General features: G+C 47.1%; 5 protein-coding genes across 5 annotated transcripts; 1 reads left to right on the top strand and 4 right to left on the bottom strand.

The window, feature by feature from the left end:
• The first annotated feature begins 360 nt into the window (after window positions 1-360).
• LOC128302295 (uncharacterized) lies at window positions 361-19,955 on the top strand. The gene is made up of 2 exons (XM_053039086.1): window positions 361-476; window positions 19,648-19,955. Exon 2 carries the CDS (start codon window positions 19,682-19,684, stop codon window positions 19,910-19,912), a length of 231 nt encoding a protein of 76 aa, XP_052895046.1. The 5' UTR covers window positions 361-476; window positions 19,648-19,681; the 3' UTR covers window positions 19,913-19,955.
• On the bottom strand, window positions 831-6,277 carry LOC128302293 (aromatic-L-amino-acid decarboxylase). The gene is made up of 6 exons (XM_053039084.1): window positions 5,786-6,277; window positions 3,437-3,621; window positions 2,371-3,293; window positions 2,165-2,304; window positions 1,632-1,815; window positions 831-1,561 (listed from the first exon to the last, which is right to left on the bottom strand). The coding sequence occupies exons 1-6, from the start codon at window positions 5,913-5,915 to the stop codon at window positions 1,414-1,416; spliced, it is 1,710 nt and encodes a 569-aa protein (XP_052895044.1). The 5' UTR covers window positions 5,916-6,277; the 3' UTR covers window positions 831-1,413.
• LOC128302294 (uncharacterized) lies at window positions 10,873-12,334 on the bottom strand. Its single transcript, XM_053039085.1, has 4 exons — window positions 12,033-12,334; window positions 11,793-11,956; window positions 11,163-11,289; window positions 10,873-11,086 (listed from the first exon to the last, which is right to left on the bottom strand). Exons 1-4 carry the CDS (start codon window positions 12,332-12,334, stop codon window positions 10,966-10,968), a joined length of 714 nt encoding a protein of 237 aa, XP_052895045.1. The 3' UTR covers window positions 10,873-10,965.
• On the bottom strand, window positions 15,115-16,099 carry LOC128302951 (uncharacterized). The gene is made up of 4 exons (XM_053039803.1): window positions 15,763-16,099; window positions 15,528-15,688; window positions 15,329-15,455; window positions 15,115-15,265 (listed from the first exon to the last, which is right to left on the bottom strand). Exons 1-4 carry the CDS (start codon window positions 16,038-16,040, stop codon window positions 15,115-15,117), a joined length of 717 nt encoding a protein of 238 aa, XP_052895763.1. The 5' UTR covers window positions 16,041-16,099.
• On the bottom strand, window positions 16,984-23,207 carry LOC128302292 (aromatic-L-amino-acid decarboxylase). The gene is made up of 7 exons (XM_053039083.1): window positions 22,841-23,207; window positions 20,718-20,788; window positions 20,398-20,634; window positions 18,102-18,807; window positions 17,770-18,022; window positions 17,606-17,695; window positions 16,984-17,527 (listed from the first exon to the last, which is right to left on the bottom strand). Exons 1-7 carry the CDS (start codon window positions 23,205-23,207, stop codon window positions 17,329-17,331), a joined length of 1,923 nt encoding a protein of 640 aa, XP_052895043.1. The 3' UTR covers window positions 16,984-17,328.
• Window positions 23,208-25,156: the final 1,949 nt, after the last annotated feature.

The following is a 25,156-nucleotide window of genomic DNA, read 5'->3' as shown; positions in this document are numbered from 1 at the left end:
GGAAGTATATGAGGGAAAATCCCTGAACTAGTTACAAGACTTAACCCATACCAGCATTTTTAATGAATTTAAATTCGTTGCCAAAATTGAAATAAGTAATTGTGCAATGCAGGAGTTGGTTTTCCCCCTAGAGGTTTCTTTGTTAATTACTATAGAGGATAAGCTTTTCCGGCATGTATTCGATACTATGGCTAATCAAGTTCTTGAATTTATTGTAATCGGTTTATAAAGAACCGAACAGTACAAATTTACAAAGAGAATAACGTTCTGATCGTATAATTTGCGAAATTTTCAAAAGTTTGACCATGTGTATTAATTTCAAGCCCACTGTTGGTCGTTTTGACAAATGACAGTTGTGAAGGAAACTTGGATTTGTTTTGAACGGAAGCAAACTCGTGGTTTTGTGAAATATACGCGAAAAACACTTTTATTGAAGCCACAAATAACACAAACGTGTTTAAAATACAGCATTGGGGGTAAGTATTGAACATTTAAAAGTTAAAGGACATATTAAACTCGATCCGATACGCCATTCAAGGTACTGAAACGGCGGCAAAGTGCGTTTGAATTCATTCGTATAAAGGATGTGAAACACTCTTTTATTTTATTCGATTAACGTATTAAAACTTCAATCAAAGATTAATATCATCATTCAACGTGAATTGAGGTGCTTTAAAACAATTTTCATATCAGTTTTGCACCATTCTGATGTGTGCCCTGCGTTATGCCGGCACGCGCTTTTCTTTCGACTGAGAACGTAAACAATTAACTCTTAAAGCATCAACACCAAACATTCATACATAAGACAATTTATTTGAAGTGTTTGCAGTACACAAAACATTACATTAGATCTAAACTTGTAGCGTAAAGCATGCCGTGGGATTTCTTCTGGGAACTTTTCGTTATTCGAGTGGCACGCCGTTGAAAATTAATTTCGTCATGGTCAGTAAGGAATACAACTTACATGCTAAACTGGTCCGCGATGGGAAGATTCTAATGCTACATTCTGCCTAGCGTTTAGTATAAAATAAATAATACTTGTTTTCAGTCGGTACAGTGTGGTTACCGTACCAGGCATCTTCTGTCGATGTCATCGATAAAAGGTAAATGCTTGCCAAAAACTGATGGCGGCACAAACCGCGCGACCGCTCCCGATTGAATCACGGTTTATCACAACTGCTTAATGTTCGAGCAACTTTTCGACTTGGTTGGTCTCGGATCCGGTTCATGTGGCTGTTGTCCGTGCAGCCGACTGTACCCGTTGTCTTTAGCGCATGATCGCTTGACCGAATCGCATCGGTTGATGGTCGTGCCCGTACTTCCTTCCGTCGCCTCCCCATCCGGAGACTCATCAGCAGAGGAGGACGAAGTGGGCGGGGACGTGCGGGAAATACAGGAGTTTGCTCGGCTTAGTCAATTGCTGGCCTCGTCCGTGCTGTCTGTGTCGTACGTGTCGTTCGAACTTCGCTCACCGTTCATCCTCGAGGCGCGCTGTAAACTCTCCAGGATGTCATCGGTGTCGATGATGACGATCGGTGTGCATCCATCCGTAAGTTGAGAGCTGACCGTATAAGGACATACATAATTAGTGCTCTGTTTTACTTTTGTAGTGTACAAAATTATCCACTTACCGGCTGTTTTGTCGTTCGAAGATCTCCCGTGAAACACTGCGCGTGAAGGAGAAGCGCGTGGACATGCTGCGGGTAAGCTTCTTCGGAGGCTTTTTCGTCGCTGGAACAGGTTCAGTGATGTCTTCCGGACATTCGGCAGTAAGCGTTTCTTCGGCGTAGTTTTTAATTTCCTCCCATGCGTAATCTGTTGGCAGTAACGGAAATTGAAGGGGAAGGATGAGTATTTATCGTAAACAGTGCGACATAATTTATACCATCGCGCGTTATCATTAAAGGGTGTTACTTTTGCTGATAACATCGCTTCGGTACGATTGCATCATGCGAAGGGATTCCTTCATCGAACGTTAACGAACACCTTTACAAACGCTTATCGCGAAACGGGCAAAAATCAATATCGAACAATTATGCTAATAGTGGGTGCAACAGTACGGAAACGACATCATGTCTTTTTACGAGTGAAGCATACAACCGGCAGACACGTGTTGCGGCTACAATACATGCGTTTGTTTATCCCTGCCCTTCGCAAAACTTACCTATATGCTCCTCGGTCGCGTGTTCGTATGTTACACAGAAACGAATGATGTATTTGCCCCGTACCATCGCGGGAGTCATGTGGAATTTGCCTGACTGGTTAATTCTCGCCAATAGATCCCGGTTGATGCGATCCTGTTGTCTGGAGGGTTGAAAGAATACCGTTAGAAAATGGGATTATGGGAAAGTGCGACGGCAAACTTCTTACTTTAGTCGGAAACAGACGAGTCCCAGGTTTACGTCGTTGCGCACCTCAAACCGATCGTCCGAGCTAACCAGTGACTCGAAGCGTTTGGCCAGTGCTATGTGGTTGCGAATGTATTTCTGCAGCCCGACGATACCGTACGAACGGAACACGAACCACAACTTCAATGCCCGGAAGCGTCTGCTGAGAGGAATTCCATAATGCCGGTAGTCGATGGCACTGCTATGATCATGCTGCAGATAGAGCGGATCGACGGCCAGTGCCGTCGTGAGGGATTTGACGTCCTTCACCCACATGGCCGAGCAGTCGAAGTTTGTCAGCAGCAGCTTGTTTGGGTTGGTGTTGAACGAATCGGCATACTCCAGACCCTCCTTGAAGCGGCGCATCTCGGGCAGGATGAAGGAATTGCCCGCATACGCACCATCGACGTGGAACCAGATGCTGCGCACCTCGCGACACACCTGCCCGATCTCGACGAGATTGTCAAAGACGCATGCGGACGTGGTGCCGACGGTCGCAACCACAAAGAACGGTGTCAAACCCTGGGCCAAATCTTCCTGGATCGCTTGGCGCAGTGTATCGCCCCGGAACACGCCCCGGCTGTCGGTGTCCAGTGCGCGCAGCTTCACGATCGCCATCTTGGCCGCCTTCTCGATCGATGAGTGTGCCTCCTTGGAGGCGTACGCGACCAGCTGCGGCAGATAGACGCTGTCGTGCACATCGACGTGATTTCCCTTGAGCTCTTTGATGGCACGGGCCCGTGCCGCCATCATGCAAACGAGTGCACACTCGGACGCTGATCCTTGCAGTACGCCACCGCCCCGTGAACCTTTCGCGTCGCTACGGAAGAAGCACGGCAGATCGAGTGCTTTCGCGTACCAATCGAGGACGATCGTTTCGAGCTCGGTTGCGGCCGGACTGGATGCCTGGCGGGGTGGGGGAAGAAATCGCAACAAAACAAATGCAAGATGAAGAACCGATTGACGACGCACTGTCACGCATGATGAGAGCTGGGCAAATACAGCTCGTACAGATGCCTTAAGACGGAGGTTTTTGATTTTCCACTTACCCACGAGAACCCTATTGACCCGATGGCACTGCTCAGCATGTCACCGAGAATCGAAGGATACGAGTTGCCGGCCGGGAAGTAGGCGAAAAAGCGCGGATGATTCCAGTGCACCATATTGGGCATGATCTTCGTCTCGACGTCATCCAGCATACGCTTGAAATCTTCACCCTTCTGCGGCGCTTCGTCTGTGTTCGGAATGGAAGAAAATGGTGCAACCCAGCACGAACGTGAATTCACGCACGCACCGGCCATCACCGAGACGATGATCTTTCGTTAGTGAGGCGTAATTAACGACGCTTGTATGTTTACTCCCGATCGGATCGGATTGTAATTTTAGCTGGTGTGTATGATATAGCGAGCGTACGAATCGCGAACCTCCAAAAGGGAGACGCTGAAAGGAAGAAACCTTAAGGGACTAGTTGCGGTGCGGTTGTTGTTCGAGCTATCGATGCATAAAATCGTACTCGGGAGTATTAATTCTGCCCAGCACAGCATTTGGCTTTTGACCACTTTCACCAGGTTTATGTGTTTTGGCATCCGTTGCTGGCGGTAGTAAACATGGCTTAGCTTAGGTAAATTCAAATGTTATTTCGATTTGCAACCTTAAAATGCGCAATTTCTAACAATTCTGCTACCGACATCAATCTTTAATGTGCTTTAAGCGATGTGTTAATTTATTCACATTTATTAACACTACTGTATCAAAAAGAAATTGGACGTGAAGAGTAAGACAAGTGGCAGGAGCTGATGAGTATCTTATAGGAAATTCATGCGCTTTTAAAAGTGCTTTGACGAAGTTGCTAAAAAACTGTTTGAAAAATAGCGGATCGTAAATTGGACACACATGCACTGTGTCTGTCTTGCCGATGTGTGTTACTCTTCAAATATTTAGACTCCGTCGTGGGGAGGAGGTTCAAATGGGTTTGGATGCCGTGTGAATCCCCGGGGTCTGTCAAGATATCCGGGACATTTCCCAGACTACCGAGCTGCTTCATTGAAGTATTCCCTACTCCGTTACACCGTGTCGCAAACCAGCGTCTAATCCCTAATGCGATGCCTAACACACACGGCACTAATCCATTCACTAGCACTTCCCTCGAAGCTCATCAACTCTGCTCGCTCGAGCGTTAAATCAATAAACTCTATCGAGAACTCTGATGTAATCCGTCGGTTCACAGCTACCGTTTATCCGCCCCAGAACCGCATCAAACCGGCGACGGATAATGCAAAACGCGCTAGCGAAACCGTTTATTTGAGGTAATGCTTGTTATTGTTTCACCTGTGACAGGCTCTCGCCCGCCGAAGTGCCAACGAATGGGTCGGCTTTTCGACCATTTCCAAACTCGGTTGCAAAATTGTCTGCCGTAAGCGTTATTTTTAACCACCTTGGGGTGGGAAAGAATTCCACCCTCTTTCTCTCTCTCGTGTCGGGAAGTGTCGAGCATTTCCTTCCTCTCGAAGGTGTCACTTTCGGCACATACGTCACATACGGTCTGGTATGTGTTCCGATCAGTACCCATCAGCGCGATCAGTGTCCATTGAAGGATCTGCTTTTAAAAATCGTTCAAGGTTGGCCGGTCTACGGTGAGTCAGGCACAGTTTCGATCACGCGCGCTGCACTGTGAAACGTGACCGCTAAAACTAGACGTGAGCGGCAGGTTACCGGCCGTTCCGGCTTGTTGAAGAGTTGACAGGCAGGGCTCGTGGCTTCATGTTGGGCTTTCTTCTTCCCCTTATTTTTTGGGTTGCTAAAATGGATTACCGTGAATGGGTTAATCTTATCCGAGCGGTGTCGCAAAACGGTGGGCTTTTGGACGTCATCAACAATGGACCGATCCCCTGTCGCGTTGAGCTGGTGGATGGCACGATGTGAAACAAGAGGCCATACCAGGTCAACAGGCACTCGTGCCACAGCGTTATTGGCTTTTGGAAGTGAAACAACAAGGTTCAAATAGTTGGAGGACGATCACTACAGAAAGTGACGTTATCTTTGGGTGCAGATCATCGATTGGATCGCGCTTGTTGTCAACCGAGACGATCACTTGGAACATCTTGGTTTTAAAAATTACCTCCATCCAACCATTGAACACTAACAATTATCCAATTGCCGTCACAAACTTACGAAACCTGGCTGTACTGCGAGAGAGTTGTTAATTGAGCGTGATGTTTGTTGACACGGATCTCATCATCCGGACATTCCGGTGGCGTGTTCTGTACTGCCACCCGCAGCTTAAGCTTGTTAGGAAGCCGTTTGGAAGGCGACACCACTAACCAGCACTAAGTATTCGGTGTTTTTGCAGCACGCTAATTGTGTTTTGTGTTAAAACTAATGTGAAGAATTGGCATTACCTGGCAATAGTTGACGCAGGAAACCAGGATCCACCGTTGGGGCGACATCTCGCGTATCGATCGTCTGCCCGTAGTCGCAGATGTAGTCGATCATCTGTTTCCCGTACTTCCGAAACTCCTCCGTATTCATACTGTGCGATGTTTTGGAACACTTTTTACCACTGAAGTTGCGTGCTTCACTATCTCTAATCGTACTATACTCCTTTAATTTTAGTACCGATTCGTTCACTTACACGTAAAAGCCCTTCTCCTGTCTTTTGGCGAAGGATAATATTTAGCAGTGACGGTACTGTGCGGTGTTTGAACTTTATCAACCGGGGGTTTGTGTTTGGGTGTTTGCATAAATTTTGCACACTTCGCTTGTTCTTGTCGCTTGTCACACCTTGTTAAGGCACACACACACACACACAAACGTGCACACACGCACCTTCCTTGCTCGGTGCGGGAGTAATCCTTTTCGCGATTCCGATACTCTACTCGTTTACTCGCACGCGTTTTCGCGTCTGTCCGTGACTTGAACGTTTGGACAACTACAAAAGATCACTCTGGCTATCTCGCGGTACGCCGTTTTTCGCGAGGTCCTCCTACTCCTCCTTTTGTTCTGTGTGTGCTGCGGACGCTTTCGTTTCACGATCGTGACTGACCGTGTTCGGATCTGGCGGAAAGCTTTTTATCGCGTTGCGAATGCGTTGAGGAACTCCCTCGGCTGTAGTTACGAACCAGCGCAAACAGTGCGTGCGTGTGAGTGAACGAGAGAGTGTGTTTGGTGCGTTTGTGGATAGCGATGACGTGTGAACCCCGTCCGAATCGGTTCCGACGAATCCGCGAGCCGTGTGGAGGTTTGGTTTTGCCTTCGGGTTTCGGCTTCCCGTTCGGGGCACTGGCAACCCTCAAGAAAGTAGAGGGGTGGGATGGAGGGGACTGTTTGTACGCATGACGCGCCCTTCATGGATTGGGGTTTGTCGGGCCACACGTGTGCGGACGGAAGTACCCAAACCCGCCGCCACGCTTTCAGTAGCTGCATGGATCGCGCATAATTTGGTGGTCGCGTATCAGCAACAAGTGCGTGATCAGTTTCACATCTAAAAGTTGATTTTAACCCCCAAAAAACCCGGTTGCTTGCATTGCGAAAGGTAAGTCTAAGGGACGGAACAGCCATACGTGGTGGGAAAATATGAAGTTGTTCATTTCGATAACGTTCAGCCCCACCTGCCCGTGGCCATCGGCTGCCGGCCGTCGCCAGTGACAGTTTCATGACATGGCGAAATTAAATTATTTCCAACTACTCTCTTCTCACATTTCGACCACTTTTCGGTGAGGACCAATGGGGCTTTATCAGGTCGGAGCCGTTTATTGCAATTGATGAATGTTCGTTCGTTCGACATCTCCATTATCAGTGCACATTGGGCGTAACGGCGTTTGGTAGCAGTTTTGGTGTTAAGATAATACAGATAATTAATATAAGGATGCAGGAAATGCTGTGCACAGGAAGACCATTACAAGGCAATTGCTGACGTAAATGTCCTAACGGGCCATCCGGTTCCGAGGCTTGAGGAGTTGTTAGTCTGTAGGCGCTTCGGCGAATCGGGCAGTGTCCTGCTGGAGCAGGCTTCCCTGGCAAGGAAGTGGGTTCCCCTATGAAGATTCTCTCCTCTGACAATCCAAAAAGAAGCCCATTAGAAGGCAAGAAGCCTTTAATGGAGCTGCTGCATTCTCCAAACTATTCTGCTTGGAATTCCCACGGCATCCGCATTGTCTACACTCCATGCCATGATTCACATCCTTGCAGTGACTTCATCTCCATGCGTCCTTCTTGGCCTTTTTTTTTGTTTGGTACGCTTCTTAAGATCTCCACCGATACGATCCGTTACTCATGCCGTAGCAATTCCAGCTCAATATTATAGGTTTACGTATGTCATTACTTACATTTGTAAAAAAAAAAACAAAACGAAAATCAAACGAAACGCCGTTTCCAGCCGTGATCTACTTCTTCTACTTCTAGGCCAATAGGTAGACATCTGTGGCTTGTGGCGGATGTTTGGATAACGTGTGGTTGCGCATCCCACGCACGTCAGACGCAAAAATGCGTATTTTTACCCAAGTTTATCTCACATTTCATTCATAAAAGTCGGAACCGTTTATGGGTACGCGGGTTCTTTCAGCACGCCACTACTGCGCCTGGCAGGATTCCTGACATACCTCTTTTAATTGGTTCTTGTTTTTTCAGATAACTGAATCAGATATTGCTGATAAGTATGTTGCTATCTATCACCTTGTACTGTCGTATCAACGAGTGTTTCACGAATTCCAAATATGGACGAAATTGGACTAGTCCCTTTGGTGGTTGTGATTCCCCTTTATGGTAATACATATTACAGCTTAAAGATCTTTCTTGAATTTGGACCCGTTTGTGCTGGTGTGTTTGGAGCTGATCAGATGGAGTTCCTGCACGTGGTTGTCTAACTTTCAAAACGACCCAAAGCTCCTAACTCTCCTAGCTGACGTCATGCCGTCTTTGGCCCCTCTTAGTGTCCACTCCTCCACTACCTATTGCTCGCGAAACCACTTGTACTTTGAACGCACCTCGCTGGTCAGTTTGGGAGGTTTCCTGTAGTGGAACGAATCATCGTATCGAATGACCAAGCATAAACAGTGCCGTGGTCGTAAGTTCCGCGCCCTATCTACACCTGTTGCGCTAACGGCATTCGGGCCCCAAACAAGCCACCGTGTTCGCCAATTAGCACGAGCGGTCTAAGTAAATTTCAACGGTCTCACTCGCTGCTGCTGTCAGTGGCCGCATCTACCTAGACGACGGTGGCTTGCGGTAGCTGCCACTTGTGCTCAAGTGGACATCTTTATGTTTGAGGGCAAATTGACGAATCGCGCGATTAATTATGTGTCAGTTTGATATCGCTGCTTTATCGCATCACCCTACGCACGCCGGTCGAGGGAGGGTTTGTTTGAGTGCAATATTTTGCCGTGACGTCGAATATCTCGTTGAGCATCTGTTATTTTTCTAAAGAGTAAACTTAGGTGCAAAGCAATCCATAAAACAAACATCCACCGGCACAAGCAGCTGAGCCGAGCGGGGTCGGGTTGGTTCGCTTGGTTGCCTTTAAGCAGCCGTATGCCGTGAGAGTGGTTGAAAATTTATCGTTTGTTTGACAGTAGCGCGCAACCCGGGCGCTGTATGCTGTTTGCGGATGTTTGGCAGTGGACGAATGTGGCGGGATGCGTAAAACATCTGCATGAATGGGACGCACGGTTGAAAAACTGCCCACCCGGGTCGGGAATGCTGATGGAAATCGTAGGGAAGCTCGTGGTAATATTCATTGAGCAAACCACAGCTCAGATGTTGTGTTTCGATAGCAATGCGTGGGGGGTCTGCTGATGGATGAGAATGTTCTTTGGGTTGAAATGCACATTTGCTGGGCGTCCGGAATGCTAGCTCTTGCCCCTTTGCTAGTATGAATCATTCGTGGCTTAAACGGATGATCAGGCGGGTCGCGTTGGATTCGTTCCGTTCTATTCCTCCGCAAGCCAAACAAACACAGTATCCATTCGCTTGATAAAGAATGATAATTAGTACCCCTGTTTTATCACCCTGCGCCGTTATATCACAGCAACTTATTGCTGTGTTGATAAAGATTACAATCAAAAAAAGATTATTCGTTTGATTACATTTGCTTTATGTTTGCGTTGCGTTGTGGCGTTATTATTTGGACAAAATTCTGTACCGCCTCCGGCAATGGGGACGCCTGGTACTATTGAATAGTACGATCGTTAGCTAGCTACCGGATGCCATAAATGCACCTTCAACAGGAATATTCATGACCCTCGAATGAGGTAAGATTATTTTGGGTGTATATGCGGCATCGTGCCTTCCTCCCCAATAAAAAACTCATGTGCAAACTTCGCCGTTGTCAACCATATATACCGATCCTTATCTTTCGCCTGCACGGGGTGATGATGTACGAAAAAACACCAACAGAGCGCAGACTTAAAAATGTGCTGCTTCACATAAATCCGACGCAAACGCCGCGTACGTCTACAGCTGGAGCAGATAAATGCTACGATAAAAGCCGCTCACACCGGTGGAACATCAATCACGAGCCCATGAAGTGATGTGTAGTGATTCATTCCTGCTCATAAACGTGCCCTCCCATTCCTGTGCTCCACCCGCAGCAGAAGAAGGGCACTGTGTATACAAAAGGTCCACATTGATTCATATCGGTTTGGCCTGTTTGGTCTGATCGTGGCTTCAATTTTGATCGATGTCGCGGTAAGCACTACTTTACCCCTTATACTGTCTACTTCACACTTATCGTGTCGCGGATGGGCGCGAGAGCCCCACCGCGCACCGGTGTTGATTATCCGTTTTGTTGGTTTTTTGATAAACGTAATGCGTCTTCCGCACTGTGCGAAAAGTCGTCCAGTATGAAACAGGAGGTACGATTGTACACCGATATTGAAGTTGAATTTCGCATCAAATAATGATGCACTGTGTGTGTGTGAGGTTAAGCACATGTCTGTGATATGAAAGTGTGGCACGATGCAACACTTTTGCCTTTTTTTTGCGCAGAACTCGTAATGCGTGTGTTTGCTAATTGCATTTTCAACATCATTTTGTTGCGATTTTTTTACGAGACTCATGAGACATACCTGCACGTGGTATGATAAAGCTCGTAAGTGATACCGATCGAGCCGGCGGGATGGGAAGATAGGGAGAAAGGGAGTTGGGTGCAATGGAAAAATGATGAACGATGAACAGAACTGTTTAATATGAGTGACGGTGGTCTTCGGCTCGTTTAAAGCGTTTATCGAATGTATCGCTGATTGGCGCTGTTTGATAACCGCTCCAAGCCGCCCACACGCATTGAAGGTATTGGCTCCGTGTTGGGAATTTTGTACATTCCACGCATTTTACATCACTTAGTAATAAGAAGGAAAGGGTATTCCCTTTGCGAATTCGTTGTGGGGCGCCTTCTTCGGGAGGTCATGTACTGGGAACTCCAGATGCATCGGTAGATAACACATGTGGAATCGCTCGTGAGTCACTTCCAGTGGAAACATTGTAAGACACAGTATTTATTGGTTTGTGCAAAAGGAGAACGTTGCACCTGGGGTTGATTAGACATGAACGACCTAGTGTCGCAAGAAAGACCACGATGGGCAATTGACTATTTGCATGGCGTCAGTGCGAGCAGTTTCCGGTAGAATAGTATGAAGAAGTCCATATAGCCCGTTGCTCCACACTCGGTAATTCGGCGGGTGAAGCAGTCCCTCATGCTGTAGATGTCTCTGGAAATGGCAATTCAAGTTGTACTTGCTTTGGAACAAAGGTTTACTGGAAGAATTCCTTGGGAACTGTACTCACTTGCACTGCTTTTCGGTATACTGGGAAAAGGGAAGGCTTTCCATACTATCGGGAAGTTCGCTCGTACACTCCTCTATCATTGGTGGTAACTCCATGGCGCAAGACCGATACGCCTGTTCCGTAAATTCTATGTCAAGACGTAAAAAGAAGCTTTAAATGTCTGTATCTCTACCACCCTACTAGTGCTGGGAACTCCGACTTCGACATCGAAAACCCGGATTCCACTGAAGAAGAAAACCGAGTGGAGCTCTTGAATATTTTGAAGTTCTCTTCGGATTACGCCGGAGTCATGTAATGTCTGTATCTCTACTAATGTGACGTTCTACTAGTATATAGAAGCCAGTGAGCTCTTGAATATTTTGAAGTTCTCTTCGGATTACGCCGGAGTCATGTAATGTCTGTATCTCTACTAAAGTGACGTTCTACTAGTGCTGGGAACTCCGACTTCTGCATCGAAAACCTTAATTCCACTCAAGAAAAAACTGAGCGGAGCTCCAGCATATTTTGAAGTTCTCCTCGGATTAATCCGGAGTCGCCTCCGGAGTTAACTCCGGATTAATCCAAAGTAAACTTCAGAATATTCTGGAGTTTCGGAAAAAAAATTGGACTATACTTTTTTGGACAACATACTTTGCAACAAAGCGCCACTGTTGGTACACGCCATATTTAATGCCTCCGGTATGGTTGCAACCACCTGCTCCATGATCTTCACATCCTCCTCATCCAGGCAGGGTGTCAGCTTTGCCTTTACCGGTGTTAGGCAGGAAACCGAGTCATTGATCTGCTCGCAAATTCTATAAAACGAACACAATAAAGCGAAGATAACGTCAACAAAGGGATAACACCGCACACAAACACACGCGGACACACTTTTCAAAGAGTTTCTTCTTTTCGTTCTCCCCCAACTTTGAGGTGTCCGTTTTCAGCTGATCCATATTGACGTGGGCCATGAAGCATTTGGGCAGATCGGTTGAGATGTGTTCCTTCAGCTCGTAGAACGTACGATCGTCTCCGGTCGTGTTACGGCACTGGTAACGCAGATCCGCCAGAAACGGTGGACCGTCGAGCGTTTCCGCATCGGTTGCTTCCGGCATGTCTTTCGGTAGGGCGCTGCATGTGGTCACCAGCAGCAAGAAGCCACCAATAGCAATACCACTGTATTGAAATTTCATTTCGGATGCTGGACGCGCACAGAGAGAAGCAAACACCGTGCACCGTACAATCACTTCGATCGAGCGCAATGTACTGACTGTGGGTCAGAGTGACCACTCGGAATAGGTCTAAATTGATGGAAATGATGTCCAACACCCAGGCGTTGGACTGTACTGGTACTTGTGATCCAGGGAACGTCAAGGTTTGTGCCGTGTTACGTGCCCGACGCTGGGTGTTGATCTAAGCAGGGTTTGGCCACAGTCGGGCCACCATTAACGGGCACCCAGTACGCGACAATCATTATCGAATTAAGGCAAATAACTGGGCTGGCTTAACTCAATCGCAGGGGCGATGGCACGGGATTGCATTTTTTTGTTGTTATTCGGTAACACACACACGTACGATCACGGTATGGTGCACGATCACGAGCTGCTTTCCTCGCCGTACACTCGCCGCCATCAGATCGAGTGCATTGTAGTAGTTTGGTGGAGATGAAGCTTTTACGACAGAGTACGAAATGTACAACAAAAAATCGAACGTATACTACCTGTTAGCTGTGTTACAGGTGAGTGGTTCCCTGAACGAATTCGCCCGTACACTGGCAGCATGACATTTGTTCTATTGTGAGTATCGAAACAAATGGTGTCACAGTTCGGTGGGGGTGGAAGGTTTTTATGTTTCACGTGCCGTAATCATTAAAGGTCGCTTTAAGAATGGCAAGGTGATATTAAGGGTAGATGATAACATTGTAATATTTTTTTAAATAAGTGTGACACATACGGTTTTAAAAAAATACAGCCATTCCCCGCCATACGCTATTATAGCGGAAAATTAACCCAGCGGTCTACAGGCACTGAACATTGCACACAAATGTTCGATGAGCAAAACTGGATTTGGTCTACGCGCTCTTTGAACAACGAGCAAGGCTCACCTGTCAAACTAACGTAATTTGAGTGGCAATCAAGCTAAATTTTAAACAATTTGATACTTTAAGTATGTATCAAATAAACTTTACATAAAAATAGTCATAAACTCGTGATAATTTCATCACTGGAGTTGTTTACTGTATATCCTTGATTACTAAACAATATTTTGACAGTTCAAAATCATCTTCGAAATACGTTCGAATTTCGTTTATACTTCAAAGTCACAAAGTCGACTCCCTTCTCTGCACTTAATTTATTCATCGAATCAGGCGATTTTTAGAAATATTACATTAAAATAAGTTAAGAAGAAAACGTAAGAAATGTTTTATATGATAAGAAAGGTATTTTCGATCAATTTTTCACATTTTCGGCTTAGATTTTGTGCTATAAACTAACTCACCTGTCAAACCTCCAAAAAACCACATATCCTCGAAGCCGCGTATAGGAGGAACCGCATATTTCGGGGACAGCCTGTATTTCAATCGGACACTCTCACCCGCAAGCATTATTCATGCTAAACTTATTTAAATATACACTCAGTCATAAATTCTGGGCACGTGAAATATGTCGAACTCTCCTCATCTCCTCTCTCAAAACATTCTGTCCTGTCATGGCTTTCGACATCCTTTCTAGTCATTGTTGCGGTATTTGATATTGCCGTGACTGAAAAGACTTGTTACACGTATCGTACGGTGTTCTGCTAGCAAAAGGTATGGAAACACATAGCAAGAAGTAAACCTCATATCCGTGTACATTCCAAAGTCCAACCTTACCACGACTGGAGCGCGTGGATCCACCGACTGACGACAAAGTTTTGGCAAACTAACCGCACGCTAAAGAGGTGTAAATGGGGTGGGTTCAAGCATAAAAAAACCTCTGTAGTGCAAACAACAACTCGATGGGAGTTTCTCTCTGCACGGTGCAGACAATTCAAACTCTGCAACCCGGCTGCTTTGATTGAGCGGGGCCTACGTTATGCCGGGTCTTAAAAAGATGTGTTCAAATAATTGCTACGTCATGATGGATGCGTCATTCACACCTGAACACCGACGATCGAACTCCGTACCGGATGGATTTATGTACGGCCAGGGGCACGGTACAAAGCTTAAAGATCAATTACCACCGCCTCTGCGAGAGCAATCGAGTTATTTTTTTTTTGTGAATGGAATTTTTAGAAGCTGCACAAAAAAAAAAAAGACGACGCGAATTGGACACCGAGAGGGGCCAAAGAATAGAGTTTGCGAGACACATTCAGGAAATTCCCGCAAGTTACCGGGTTTTTTTTTCCTGAAGAGGAGGAGTCTGACAATCCGCGTGATGGATGTTCCAATTTTGGTGGTGGTTGCACGCCGCGGCCACGAAGAGATAGAGTACCGATTGAGTAATAGCATTGGTGAGTTTCGTCATCAAACTCAGTAGGACGTGTATCGCGCGAGTGGCCTATCTGGAGTGGGAAACGTGAGATACGGGTGATATAGACGAGACGATAAGGTATTGAGACGTCACCGGAGCAATCTGTCTCGTGTGAACCACCATAAGGTCATTGGCAACAGCGACCACGATCAATTAACCGGTTGTGGCCTTTTTTTTTTGCTCCTGCACATAATTAACCTCCCAAAAAGGTGTGATCGTGCGTTGCCATGTGCGCGGAGGCACGTGCCGCTCGGAAGGAACTCCGAACTGTTGGAACCGGTTTCGAGCGTGACGTTAAAAATGGAAACGATCATGCGATGATTCATGTGGCTAAATTTCGCTACAATTTCACCATTTTCTGTCACTTTTGAGTGTCATCGATTTCGCACGTGATGCGATTCAGGTATGTGAAGAACAGTACAAAAAGGTGGATTCAGCTCTTTGGGTGGGGAAGCGCTCCTTTATTTTCGTTCCGTGGTCCCTTCCGTTGCGGTGTAATTTTTGCACGACGTAATCTGAATGAAATTTTCGTAGAACAATCTCGCGCCGTTCGCAAAGACGCCACAGCTCTTCAGCTTTTCCAGCAGACAATCCTTTGCCGTTGCGAGTGCACTGAAAAATGGATGGAATGTTGGGATTACGACGGGCGGGAGCTTTTTAACCTAAATTACATACTTGCAGTTCGCTTCGGAGAGCGTTTTACGATTAACCTCCGGAGTGGCGATCAAGTTCTCCGCCGCACAGGTAATGATGTACTTGTTAACCTCACGCGTACAGGCGTCATGCTTCTCATTATCGTACTCTTGAAAGGTAGATAAGGGTTACACAAGTTACACTAAACTCGCCAGATGTTCTCCAATAGAGTAAGACCTACCAATGTTGGCGCCATTGTTTTCGCAAAGATACTCCAGAATGTCGTGGAACCAGTTGTGCAAAGCTTGGAAGATCTCGTAGCTCTCCTCGGTTACGCATCCCTTCACCATGTCCAGGAAGGGATTGAAACACTTAACACCCTCGAACAGCTTCGGACAGTGGCTTTGGACGGTGGGAATGATAGATTACACCAGCAGTATAGTTGCGCTACCGGGGCGCATGTGAGAAAACCTTACCGGCCTAAAATTTCCTCCTGGTTGCCAAGATCTAACCGCATCGAGTCTTCATTCAGCCGCACCACGTCCAGCGTGTCCCTGAGACATCGACGCACCCCCAGCCAGGAGTGCGTGAATGCGGTCGGTGTGATACCTTTCAAGCTGCACTGTTGCTGTGCGTAACGCCAGAGTCGTGCGTATGAAAAGTCGAGCGCATCCGGCGCATCCACTTGGTTCGATTCTTCGGCGTGGGCAGCGACAGCAACCGCCAGGAAGATCGCAAGGATTTTCTCACGCATTTCTTTACTCTTCACAATTATAGCAAAACATGCAAACCAATACGCCGGAAAGGTACTTGTGTACTGAAACTCCAAAAACGCAAACCAAGTTGTGACGCTGAGGAATCGGGGAAAGAAAAAACTGTAGCATTGATAGTGAGGATTCCTCGATAACCTTGCTGATCGCAGCTGTCTTCCCGTTTGACCGGTCCACGATTGTCTCGGTGACCTCTTGTGTGCGATAGGACGGGCGTTAGTTAGATTGATTTGGTCTTACTTTTGAAACACACCCCAAAAATGAATTTGCCAACATAATTGTGAGTGCCGTTTAGTTTCGCTGGTCGAGGGCAGCCATTCGGAGAGTGTCGTCGTTATCTTCAATTACGCAGTGAGGTACACCAGCTACGCGTGGAATGTTGTGCAAATTGAAGTGCTAAATTTGGAGTTCATTGAGGTAAATGAACGGCCGAACGAATTCTTATAGTCGCACGAAATGCAAGTGCCGGTAGGAAGAAAGTTTGTTCACTCTTCAGACGTGTGACGTCTTTCATTGACGCTGGTAGGAATGGACGTCCTACAAGTCCTGACCTATCTCGAATGGAATGTGGAGTTGCGTTTCAAGCATCTCCAAATAGTTATTCCAAATAGGAATATACCACCAGAACGGTCAACGGTGTATTTGGGAGGTAAACATTATTATGATCACTTCATTCGGTTGCGTGGTAAACATTCCGAGCAGTACGTTTTGTTGGGTAAGTAATGTACTTACCTTTTAAACGAGATCGAATACCAAGAAAACAGTTCACCCCGATCTGTAGCTTATAGCCACACAAGTCTTTGTCATAACAGAGAAGTGTGTCGGGGCGAATATTACCTCTCCACACATGTCCACACGGGTTCCATCTGATTGTCGTCATTGTGGAGCAGATATTCGAGATTCGATCAGTTGTGTTTATTTGTGCGCTTGGGAATAAATACAGCAACGTTTAGTTCAACATTTTGTCTACGTCTAGAGAGGATCCACCTCCGCCCCAGGTTTACAATTTCATTCATTCGAGTGTGAATTCCTGCTCGCGTGTCTGATCCTTTTTGGATTGTATCGGATTGTATCGGAGCTATCTTCATGTTTAAGTGTTTACGAGTTTCATTTAAGCAGCTGCAGAACAGGTCAGCTTCGTTAAAATAGTTGTATCATCCAGAATATAGTGCTTGATTTTTTTTGGGTGTTTCAAGTCAAGAGAAAGCTAGCTTTTCATAATTTCTTTTCCCATTTTATACAGCGAACAGAGTGGGCAGGTGGATTATGGTTTTACTTGGTGGAACCATTGTTCGTACCTGCCGCCGGTGGATTTGGCGATGAGCCACGTTTTCGCAACAGTATTGGGGACTTTTTGGGCGACTTCAGCAGGGTAATGCCGTTCTCACCTTCCGGCGACGGAGACGAACCTCCGGTGGCGGAGTTGCGGCGCGAAGCCGATAGCCGCATCATGGTGTCAAGGTGGCGGAATCTGTGTTTGCAAAGTGAGAGTTATTAATGCCGAGCGTTAGTGCACTTTTGTGGCCAAGATGGTCGGCGTGACCATTACCTCAGTGTGACATCATTTTTCGTACCATCATCGGCGGATGCGAACAGGAATGCCAACGGCCAACTAATCCAAGTCGCGGAACCGGGAGTCCTGAAGTTGTACGGGCAGCGTAAGAGGCGGATAGTGAATGATACAGACCGGATGTTTGTATAGGAGATACATACTTGGGTGACTGTACGGTGACCACAGTACCATCGTGCCCCGGTGACGTTAACTCGGTGGACATGCGGTGCGGTGTCTGGGCCTTGTTGATGGCCGGATTGTAGATCTTCGGATCGCTAACCATGCGTACGAAGAAGGAACGCTTTTGGGCGAGCGTGTGCGTCTTGCGTCGATCGACGATCTCGCTCACTTCGTCCGCTTGTTCCTTCTCCAGTATTTCCGACGCGAAGTCCGTTATGACGTCCCACGCATAATCTGGAAAAGGGGAGCGATGTAAACGAATCAGCCGAAAGCGAACCACGCTGGAGCATTCTGCAGACGACTCCATGCTTACCAATGTCCTCCAGCTTAGCATTCTGCGCAACGGCACAGAACCGTATGACGTACGTATCGTTTACGGATGCCGGCACCATGTGTAGCTTGCCCGAAGCATTGATACTGCTGAGCAGCTTCTCGTTGATCCGATCCGTGCCCTTCAGCCGGAAGCATACCAACCCTAGCCGGACATCGTTACACACCTCGAACCGATTGTCCTTCAGCACCAGCGTCTCGAACCGCTTCGCCAGCTCGATGTGATGGCGGATGTAGGACTGCAGTCCGGAGATGCCGTAGCTGCGCAGCACGAACCACAGCTTCAGCGAGCGAAACCGGCGGCTCAACGGTACGCCCCAGTGCCGGTAGTCGATCGCGGAATCGGTGTAACCGTGCTGCAGATAAAGCGGATCGACGACCAGTGCCGACGTCAGGCGGATGCGATCGCGCACCCACAGCGTCGAGCAGTCGAAATTCGTCAGCAGCCACTTGTTCGGGTTGGTATTGAACGAATCCGCATACTGGATGCCCTTCAGCAGGTACTTGAGCTCCGGGCAGATGAACGCATTGCCGGCGTAGGCGGCATCGACGTGCAGCCAAACGCTTGGGAACCGTTGCAGTGCCTCACCGATCTCGGCGAGATCGTCGAACGCGCACGAACCGGTGGTGCCGAGCGTGGTCGATACGAAGAACGGTATCAAACCTTGCTGTTCGTCTTCCTCCATTGCCTGGTGAATGCAGGTTTTGCAGGAAAAGGACATACGAGAGCATGAGGAACCGAGCAGGTGCGTGGAGAGTTCTTGTTGGAATCCGGCATGCCCGGGTCGTAACCTTGACAGTTATGATGCTTCTGTTAAGCTATGGCATCCATTGTGTGGCGGAAAATTATACGTTAGCGGAACAGCGCGGTCGTTTAAAAATATCCGCGCTGTATGAGACGTAAACTGACGGGCCGGCTGTGGTAATTGAGCAGTCGTAAGAAGCGATTCTTCCAGTATTGATCCAACCGATACGAAACCGGACAGCGGGAATCGTAAAGGCTCTTGGGGGTGCTAAGTAAATTTATGATTACATCCGACGTTACCGCTATTAACCTTTCCTGTTGACCTGATGCTTGCCCGTTCGCGTATCGGGCAATGCTGGTTTTGGTTCTATCGGCACGTATTTCTTTATCATCACGCCTTGTTGTACATTTGATGGATTGGGGGTTTATTTATTACGTGTCTCGCAGGGAAGTAGTTATGGAAGGTAAATGAGCTGTGCTCAAAATTTAATCAAAACAACGGGTTGTTAAACTCAAAAAGTCTCACAACAAAACAAACAATCTGTGGAGCTGCTCCGTTGGATGTCTTTTGTGACCTTTTGTGGCGATTTGAATTCTCAACCGTAATTAATCATCCAAAGGGTTTGATTTTGTTGTTAATAATGACAGCCCAAAGGCGCTAGAAGGAACACACCGCTCTTGGGAACAAAAGCAATCGCCTGTGTGCGTTCGGTTGATTGAAAGTATGCTTTAATCACAATCCTCCCATCGATCTTTCCTTTCTTTTCACTACGCCTTCAAACAGGCTCAACAATCACCCCCGAAAGTAAAGGGCCACAATGGAACGGGAGGAGGAGTTTGAGATATCGCGACGGGATGCGAAACGGCTGGCGGAACCACTGATGAAGGCCGCGTACGCGGATGGCATCGACACCGGGCGGCAAGTGCACTATCAGCGCAACTTTGACGAGGGCTACCGGAAAGGGTTCGCTGCCGGATTCGTGCACGGTCAGCAACAGGCACGCCGTGCACTGGACGAGCACCGGAAGGCGTCGGCTGAAGCTGAATGAAGTGCCGTGTTTTGTGGCACGTTTTAATCGATTAAGAGGACAGGCATTGTAATGATTTCGGTGCGTTAACACACAAATATACTTAACGAAGGGATAGAGAGAGAGAAAGAGAGAGAGAGTATAGATGTTTTGAAGATTTCTGTAAACCGATAGGGGTTAGAGTTACGCTTTGTGCTGCTGTGAGTCACCACGCTGCTAGTGTTTACAGGATATACGCCAACGATTACATCCCGGCCGCTAGTTACGAGAAAAACATTTTCCGCGGTTTGCGTGAAACCTGATCCAAAAATCACGCCGTGCGTTAACATCTCTATCTTCGTGCGCTTCGGTTTACCGCAGCCGATGAATGGTGTGTCATGGGCACGGTTTTGGATGCGCTACGTAAGCGTCGATGATGGGTAAATGTTTTCCTTCCTCAAACCGCATCGATTCCATTGGTGGATAGTAGTGTGCGCGGTTGCCAAACCGTGTTGCCAAACACTCACCTTTATCAGTGTGTCCGCCCGGAGGCAACACTTTTCGTCCGGCTCGAGGATGCGCAACTTCACGAAGCTAATCATGGCCGCCTTTTCCACGCAGCTGTGCGCCTCCTTCGAGCAGTAAGCCATCAGCTTGGACAACAGGTGGCCCTCCTCGACGAACGGGTGCTGCTGCTTCAGATACTTGATGGCCTGGGCCCGGGCGGCCAACATCGTTACCAGCACGCACTCGGAAGCGGACGTCTTTTTGCGATAGAAGAAAATTTAAACCGTCTCGATACAGAAGTGTTCGATTAAGCAGCGGGAATTGGTGACCGCTTGCTTACCTGTATCACGCCACCACCACGGCTGCCTGGTTTGAGGGCAAGAAATGAATCGGGTAGTCCAATTGCTTTACCTATGGTGGAAGACAAGATGGATAAACTATTAAGTGGTCATTCTCGAGAGTTCCCGAGTGGAGTGCCCTCCCGAAGGTGCATCAGTAACTGCGGGAGAGTTTATACGTCAACTAACCCTTTAACTACTTTGCTAATTAGTGTTTATTGCGGGTGAGCATCGTAGAGCATGATTCAATTTTAGCTTCTTCTCCACGCTGGTAAACGCCAGCAGAAGAACTGACTGCCCGAAATAGGTTTACGAGGTGACATCGGCCTCAAGGTTTCAACCGAGAGTCGCAGCAAAAATGAAAAACTCCCAACGCTTAGATCTAATTAAAACGTAATTTATCATCCTCGGGACGACCACCAACACGATAGATGCTGATGTTAATGGAGTAACAAGTGGTTAAAATTTCATCACTCTTGCAAGCGCGCGTAACGGAGCTTCTGGGAAGTTTTATTTTGTCCCGGTACTCCATCATGAAAAATCCCATCCGTGGCAAACGCGCGGACCAATATTTGGGGGGGGATTTACATGTGGGGAACGCACCGCGCCTAGAAGTCGCATTAAAAGCAAAATAATAGTAACTTTTACCTCGCACCGCACGGGGGTCGATTCGCATTCGGCGCTACACTCTATCATCGATTATTTATGGTAATGAGATGATGGCAAACCGATGATGGCGCGAGACGCACACACAACACTGTACGGCGTCTCGGTGTCTTTTGAGCGTCTCGAACGGTTGCCAGTTCCTGGAATGAGGGATGGGTTTTGGTTGAACATTCCGAGACGTCAGCGCCGGATGGTTCTTCGTTTTTTCCGTGGTACAGTATCCGACGATCTGAATGGGTTCTGCTATCACTCTACGGATGTGGGCGTTTACGGCTGTGCGTGCTCTATGAATCATGTGCGAAGAATTTCAATTACTTTCCAAATGTACTATTTTATATGGGGTTCCGCGAATGCAAGCCAACGGGGGTACGTCGAGAAACGTGTGACCTTCTGGGAGATATGAGGAGATAGTTTACATCCAATATTCTTGATACGGACCTTCTGCGAATGGTACAACTTACTAAAGAGCTAAATTTCTCCAAGGTTCTTCACATGAGTAGCCTCAAGAAAAGATCATCCATCAAAACTGCCATCTTTCTAGCGCTACCAAGTGGTTAATTTACATGAACCTGATAACTCTCCGCTCTCTGCACCCAATGAAACCGCATCTGTTGCTTATTAATTAGTGCTAATTTGCCACAAACAGTCTTTATTTAAACATGTCCCAAACAGTCTCGTCGACTATAAATTGATTCCCTCCCTCATACGGTGGTAAATATACTGACGCTGGGTGGGTCCGCTTTATTTGTTGATCTTCGTCATCGCTTCGGCATCGATACTAAGAGATGAGAGGTTTCTTCAAACGTCACGAGATACGGTGCAACGGCAACCGGGCAATCGTAGACTGGATCATCAACCAAATAAAAAAGCTCCGCACTCGGGGGAGTTTGTTTAAATAATTGGTGCGAATGATGCGAAGGCCCCCTTATAGCGCAACGTTGTTCCTTCCCGTTTTGCATCACGGGAGCTATTTTTGGCCCCGCAAGTTGGGTCTATAAATATTCGATTCCTTGCAGCTGACCTTGCTAACCCTTTCACACCAAGCCCTACGCCCGGGCGCTCTGCTCCTCCGACACACCCTCCCGATCGCCGGAAGCTATCGTGTTTTCCCACACGAACGAGGTGTTGGTGAAATGTGTATGATTTATTTTGATTCGCATGCGTTCGTCTCTGTGTGGTTTGTAAATACGCACACCCTCCCCCCAATTAAGGGAGATCGTCATATCGACGACGGGTTACTAAGCATTGGCCGAAACGTCATTCGTCTTCGGACGTCACTTTCTGTTGTGACGTGTGCCGAGCGAAATTAAACGATAAACGCTTGCACATCTCGAACGCCGTACAGAGGGTAAACGCTTCGTTATGATCTGCTGCACTTGATCTTATTCGCGATCGCGTTTCGGTTGTGTGGCAAAGGAGCAAAGGAGGTTAATTGATGTGTCATTGCGTACAAACTTACCCAACCAATCGAGCACGATCGTCTCCAGCTCGGTACAGGCCGGGCTGGCCGCCCAGGAAAACCCGATACAGCCGATCCCATCGCTCAGCATGTCACCCAGTATCGAGGGGAACGAGTTCCCGGACGGAAAGTACGCGTGGAAGCGCGGATGCTGCCAGTGCGTAACACCGGGCATAATCTTATCCTCCACGTCCTGCATGATCTTTTCCCACGGTTCCGGTTCCTCCGGTGCCTCGTCCGGCAGCTGATGGCGCAGATAGCCCGGCTCCACGCACGGCGTAACACGCCGCTGCTCGAGCGTTTCCAGATAGTTGCAGATGTACTCGACCATCTCGGTACCGCGGCGTCGGAACTCTTTACTATCCATTGGTGGCGCGTCGCTCTCGGAATCTGCGAAAGTAATCAAGCGTCAAAAGGGCACTGCATTTCGGCGGTTTCTGGCCGTTGTGGCCACGGTTCGTTGCCATGCTCCCAATGGGTTTTTGCCAGCGATCGAATTACACAACCAGAGATTATTCTGCGCGCTGTGTAAATCACCAAGCTGCCCAGGCAGCGGTTAGCAATTAATCGTGCTACGGTTGCTGCCAAACGGTGCTAAAGATCCTATAAAATATCGCCGGGCATCGCAACCAGGCCACAATTTACACATCTGGAATTGGTAGTCACTACGACAATTCTACGAACCAGTTCGGCGGAACATTTTATTGGCCAACTACAGTAACTTAACTGCCGAATTTGACGGATTCTATGCTTCCTCCGTAACCACCGACGAGTGCGTCACGGTGGAAACATTCCAAAAGGTCAAGAAATTCAATTGTTTAATTATATCTTTTACTACCAGGTGGAGATGATACACTACTGTTAGTGAAGCGTTCGTCAGAACGGGGGTTTATTGCTGTTGCACGTAAAATTGCCGTCAAATCATTACGGCTCATCAGTGTGCATGCTTGTGGTGAATTAATTTGGGGGAGAAAAATAGTTCTATCACTTTATCGACAACACTTCACATAATGCTTGGTAATGTCCAGATACGATGATGTGATTTTATAGTAATAACATTTATGATATTTGTTAGAAAATTTTTATCTAATTTCATTTTCAAATCAATTTGTTTTAATTTTTTTTTAGAAGAAACAATGTTAGTTTTGCTTTACACTAAAACTACCGGACCAGTCATTTTGACTGAAACGCTTCATTTTCATGGCATTAAAAGAATTCTACCATAGCTGATGCTTGACTTTTACTTATCTTTTCTGTAGTATGGACTCAAAAAATCATATTAAAACATAATCCAGATCTTCGAAATTGTTTGTAAAGTCGCCATCAATAAAAAAAAACGCTTAAAACGCTTAAACAATTAACGCTTTGTTGTTTCAACTATTTATATATGCAATATGCATAATTATTCACATTATTTGAACATTTGTCCATATTTTTTTGCCGTTCTTCATCCAAATTTCATAATTCACTTTCTGTCACATGAGTAACGTAACGTAATTTCACATACCACACACACACACACACTCACAAAACCTTTGCGACAAAATGCACTTGCAAACGCTTCACTTCCCGGAGCAAAAGATTCGACACTATCGCGCACAAATCGGCTGAATCGCCTCGGGCTTTTAATTAGCGGTTTTTCAGTGGCACCCAGAACCCACTGCGGTGGGGGATCCTATTTGGCCGGCCTTGTTGATGGAACCGAACGCTACGACTTCCCGCTGGTAACTGAGCCGTTAGCCGTTCTGTCGGTCAGGATAGATCCTTTTTGCTCTTTGTGCAGAATTTTTCATCCCGCAACGCCTTTTTCTCCACTCTGCCATCATCATCACCATCATCATTATTGCCGTCGTCATTATCATGGGCTCTCGTGGAAATGCAAGATTGGTGCGGGGATTCGAAAGGATTCTAGCAAGCTTCCAAGCCACCCAAACCGGTAAGGATGAATAAGGATGTAAGGATAATGCGAAACGCATTCTAATTGTGAAACACTTCAGGGAGGGAAAAAAAAATACCGAAATGGAGCCATCTCGTTCACGGCCCGCTGTACGTTTCTTTCGCACCATCGGTGCGACGCAGGGGGTGCCCTTTGGGCAGGGTTCGCAAACGGTGCCACATTCCAGTGCGTAGCACATTCTGGTGTTGAAGCTTGGCACACTGACGACGCGCGCGCAACAGTTTGGTTTTGCGGTGCAGGATGGCTTCATCGGGAGAATCGGATGATGAGTGAAGGAATTTCAGCCTCTTTACCATTGGACAGAGGCGCAATATCGACCGGTTCTTTCTCCACATTCAACCACATGACCAGGTTGGAGG

This window comes from Anopheles moucheti, chromosome 3 (genome assembly GCF_943734755.1).
Source record: "Anopheles moucheti chromosome 3, idAnoMoucSN_F20_07, whole genome shotgun sequence".
Taxonomy (NCBI): domain Eukaryota; kingdom Metazoa; phylum Arthropoda; class Insecta; order Diptera; family Culicidae; genus Anopheles; species Anopheles moucheti.
The sequence above is the reverse complement of the archived record's forward strand: the minus strand, read 5'-3'. Positions and strand labels throughout refer to the sequence as shown.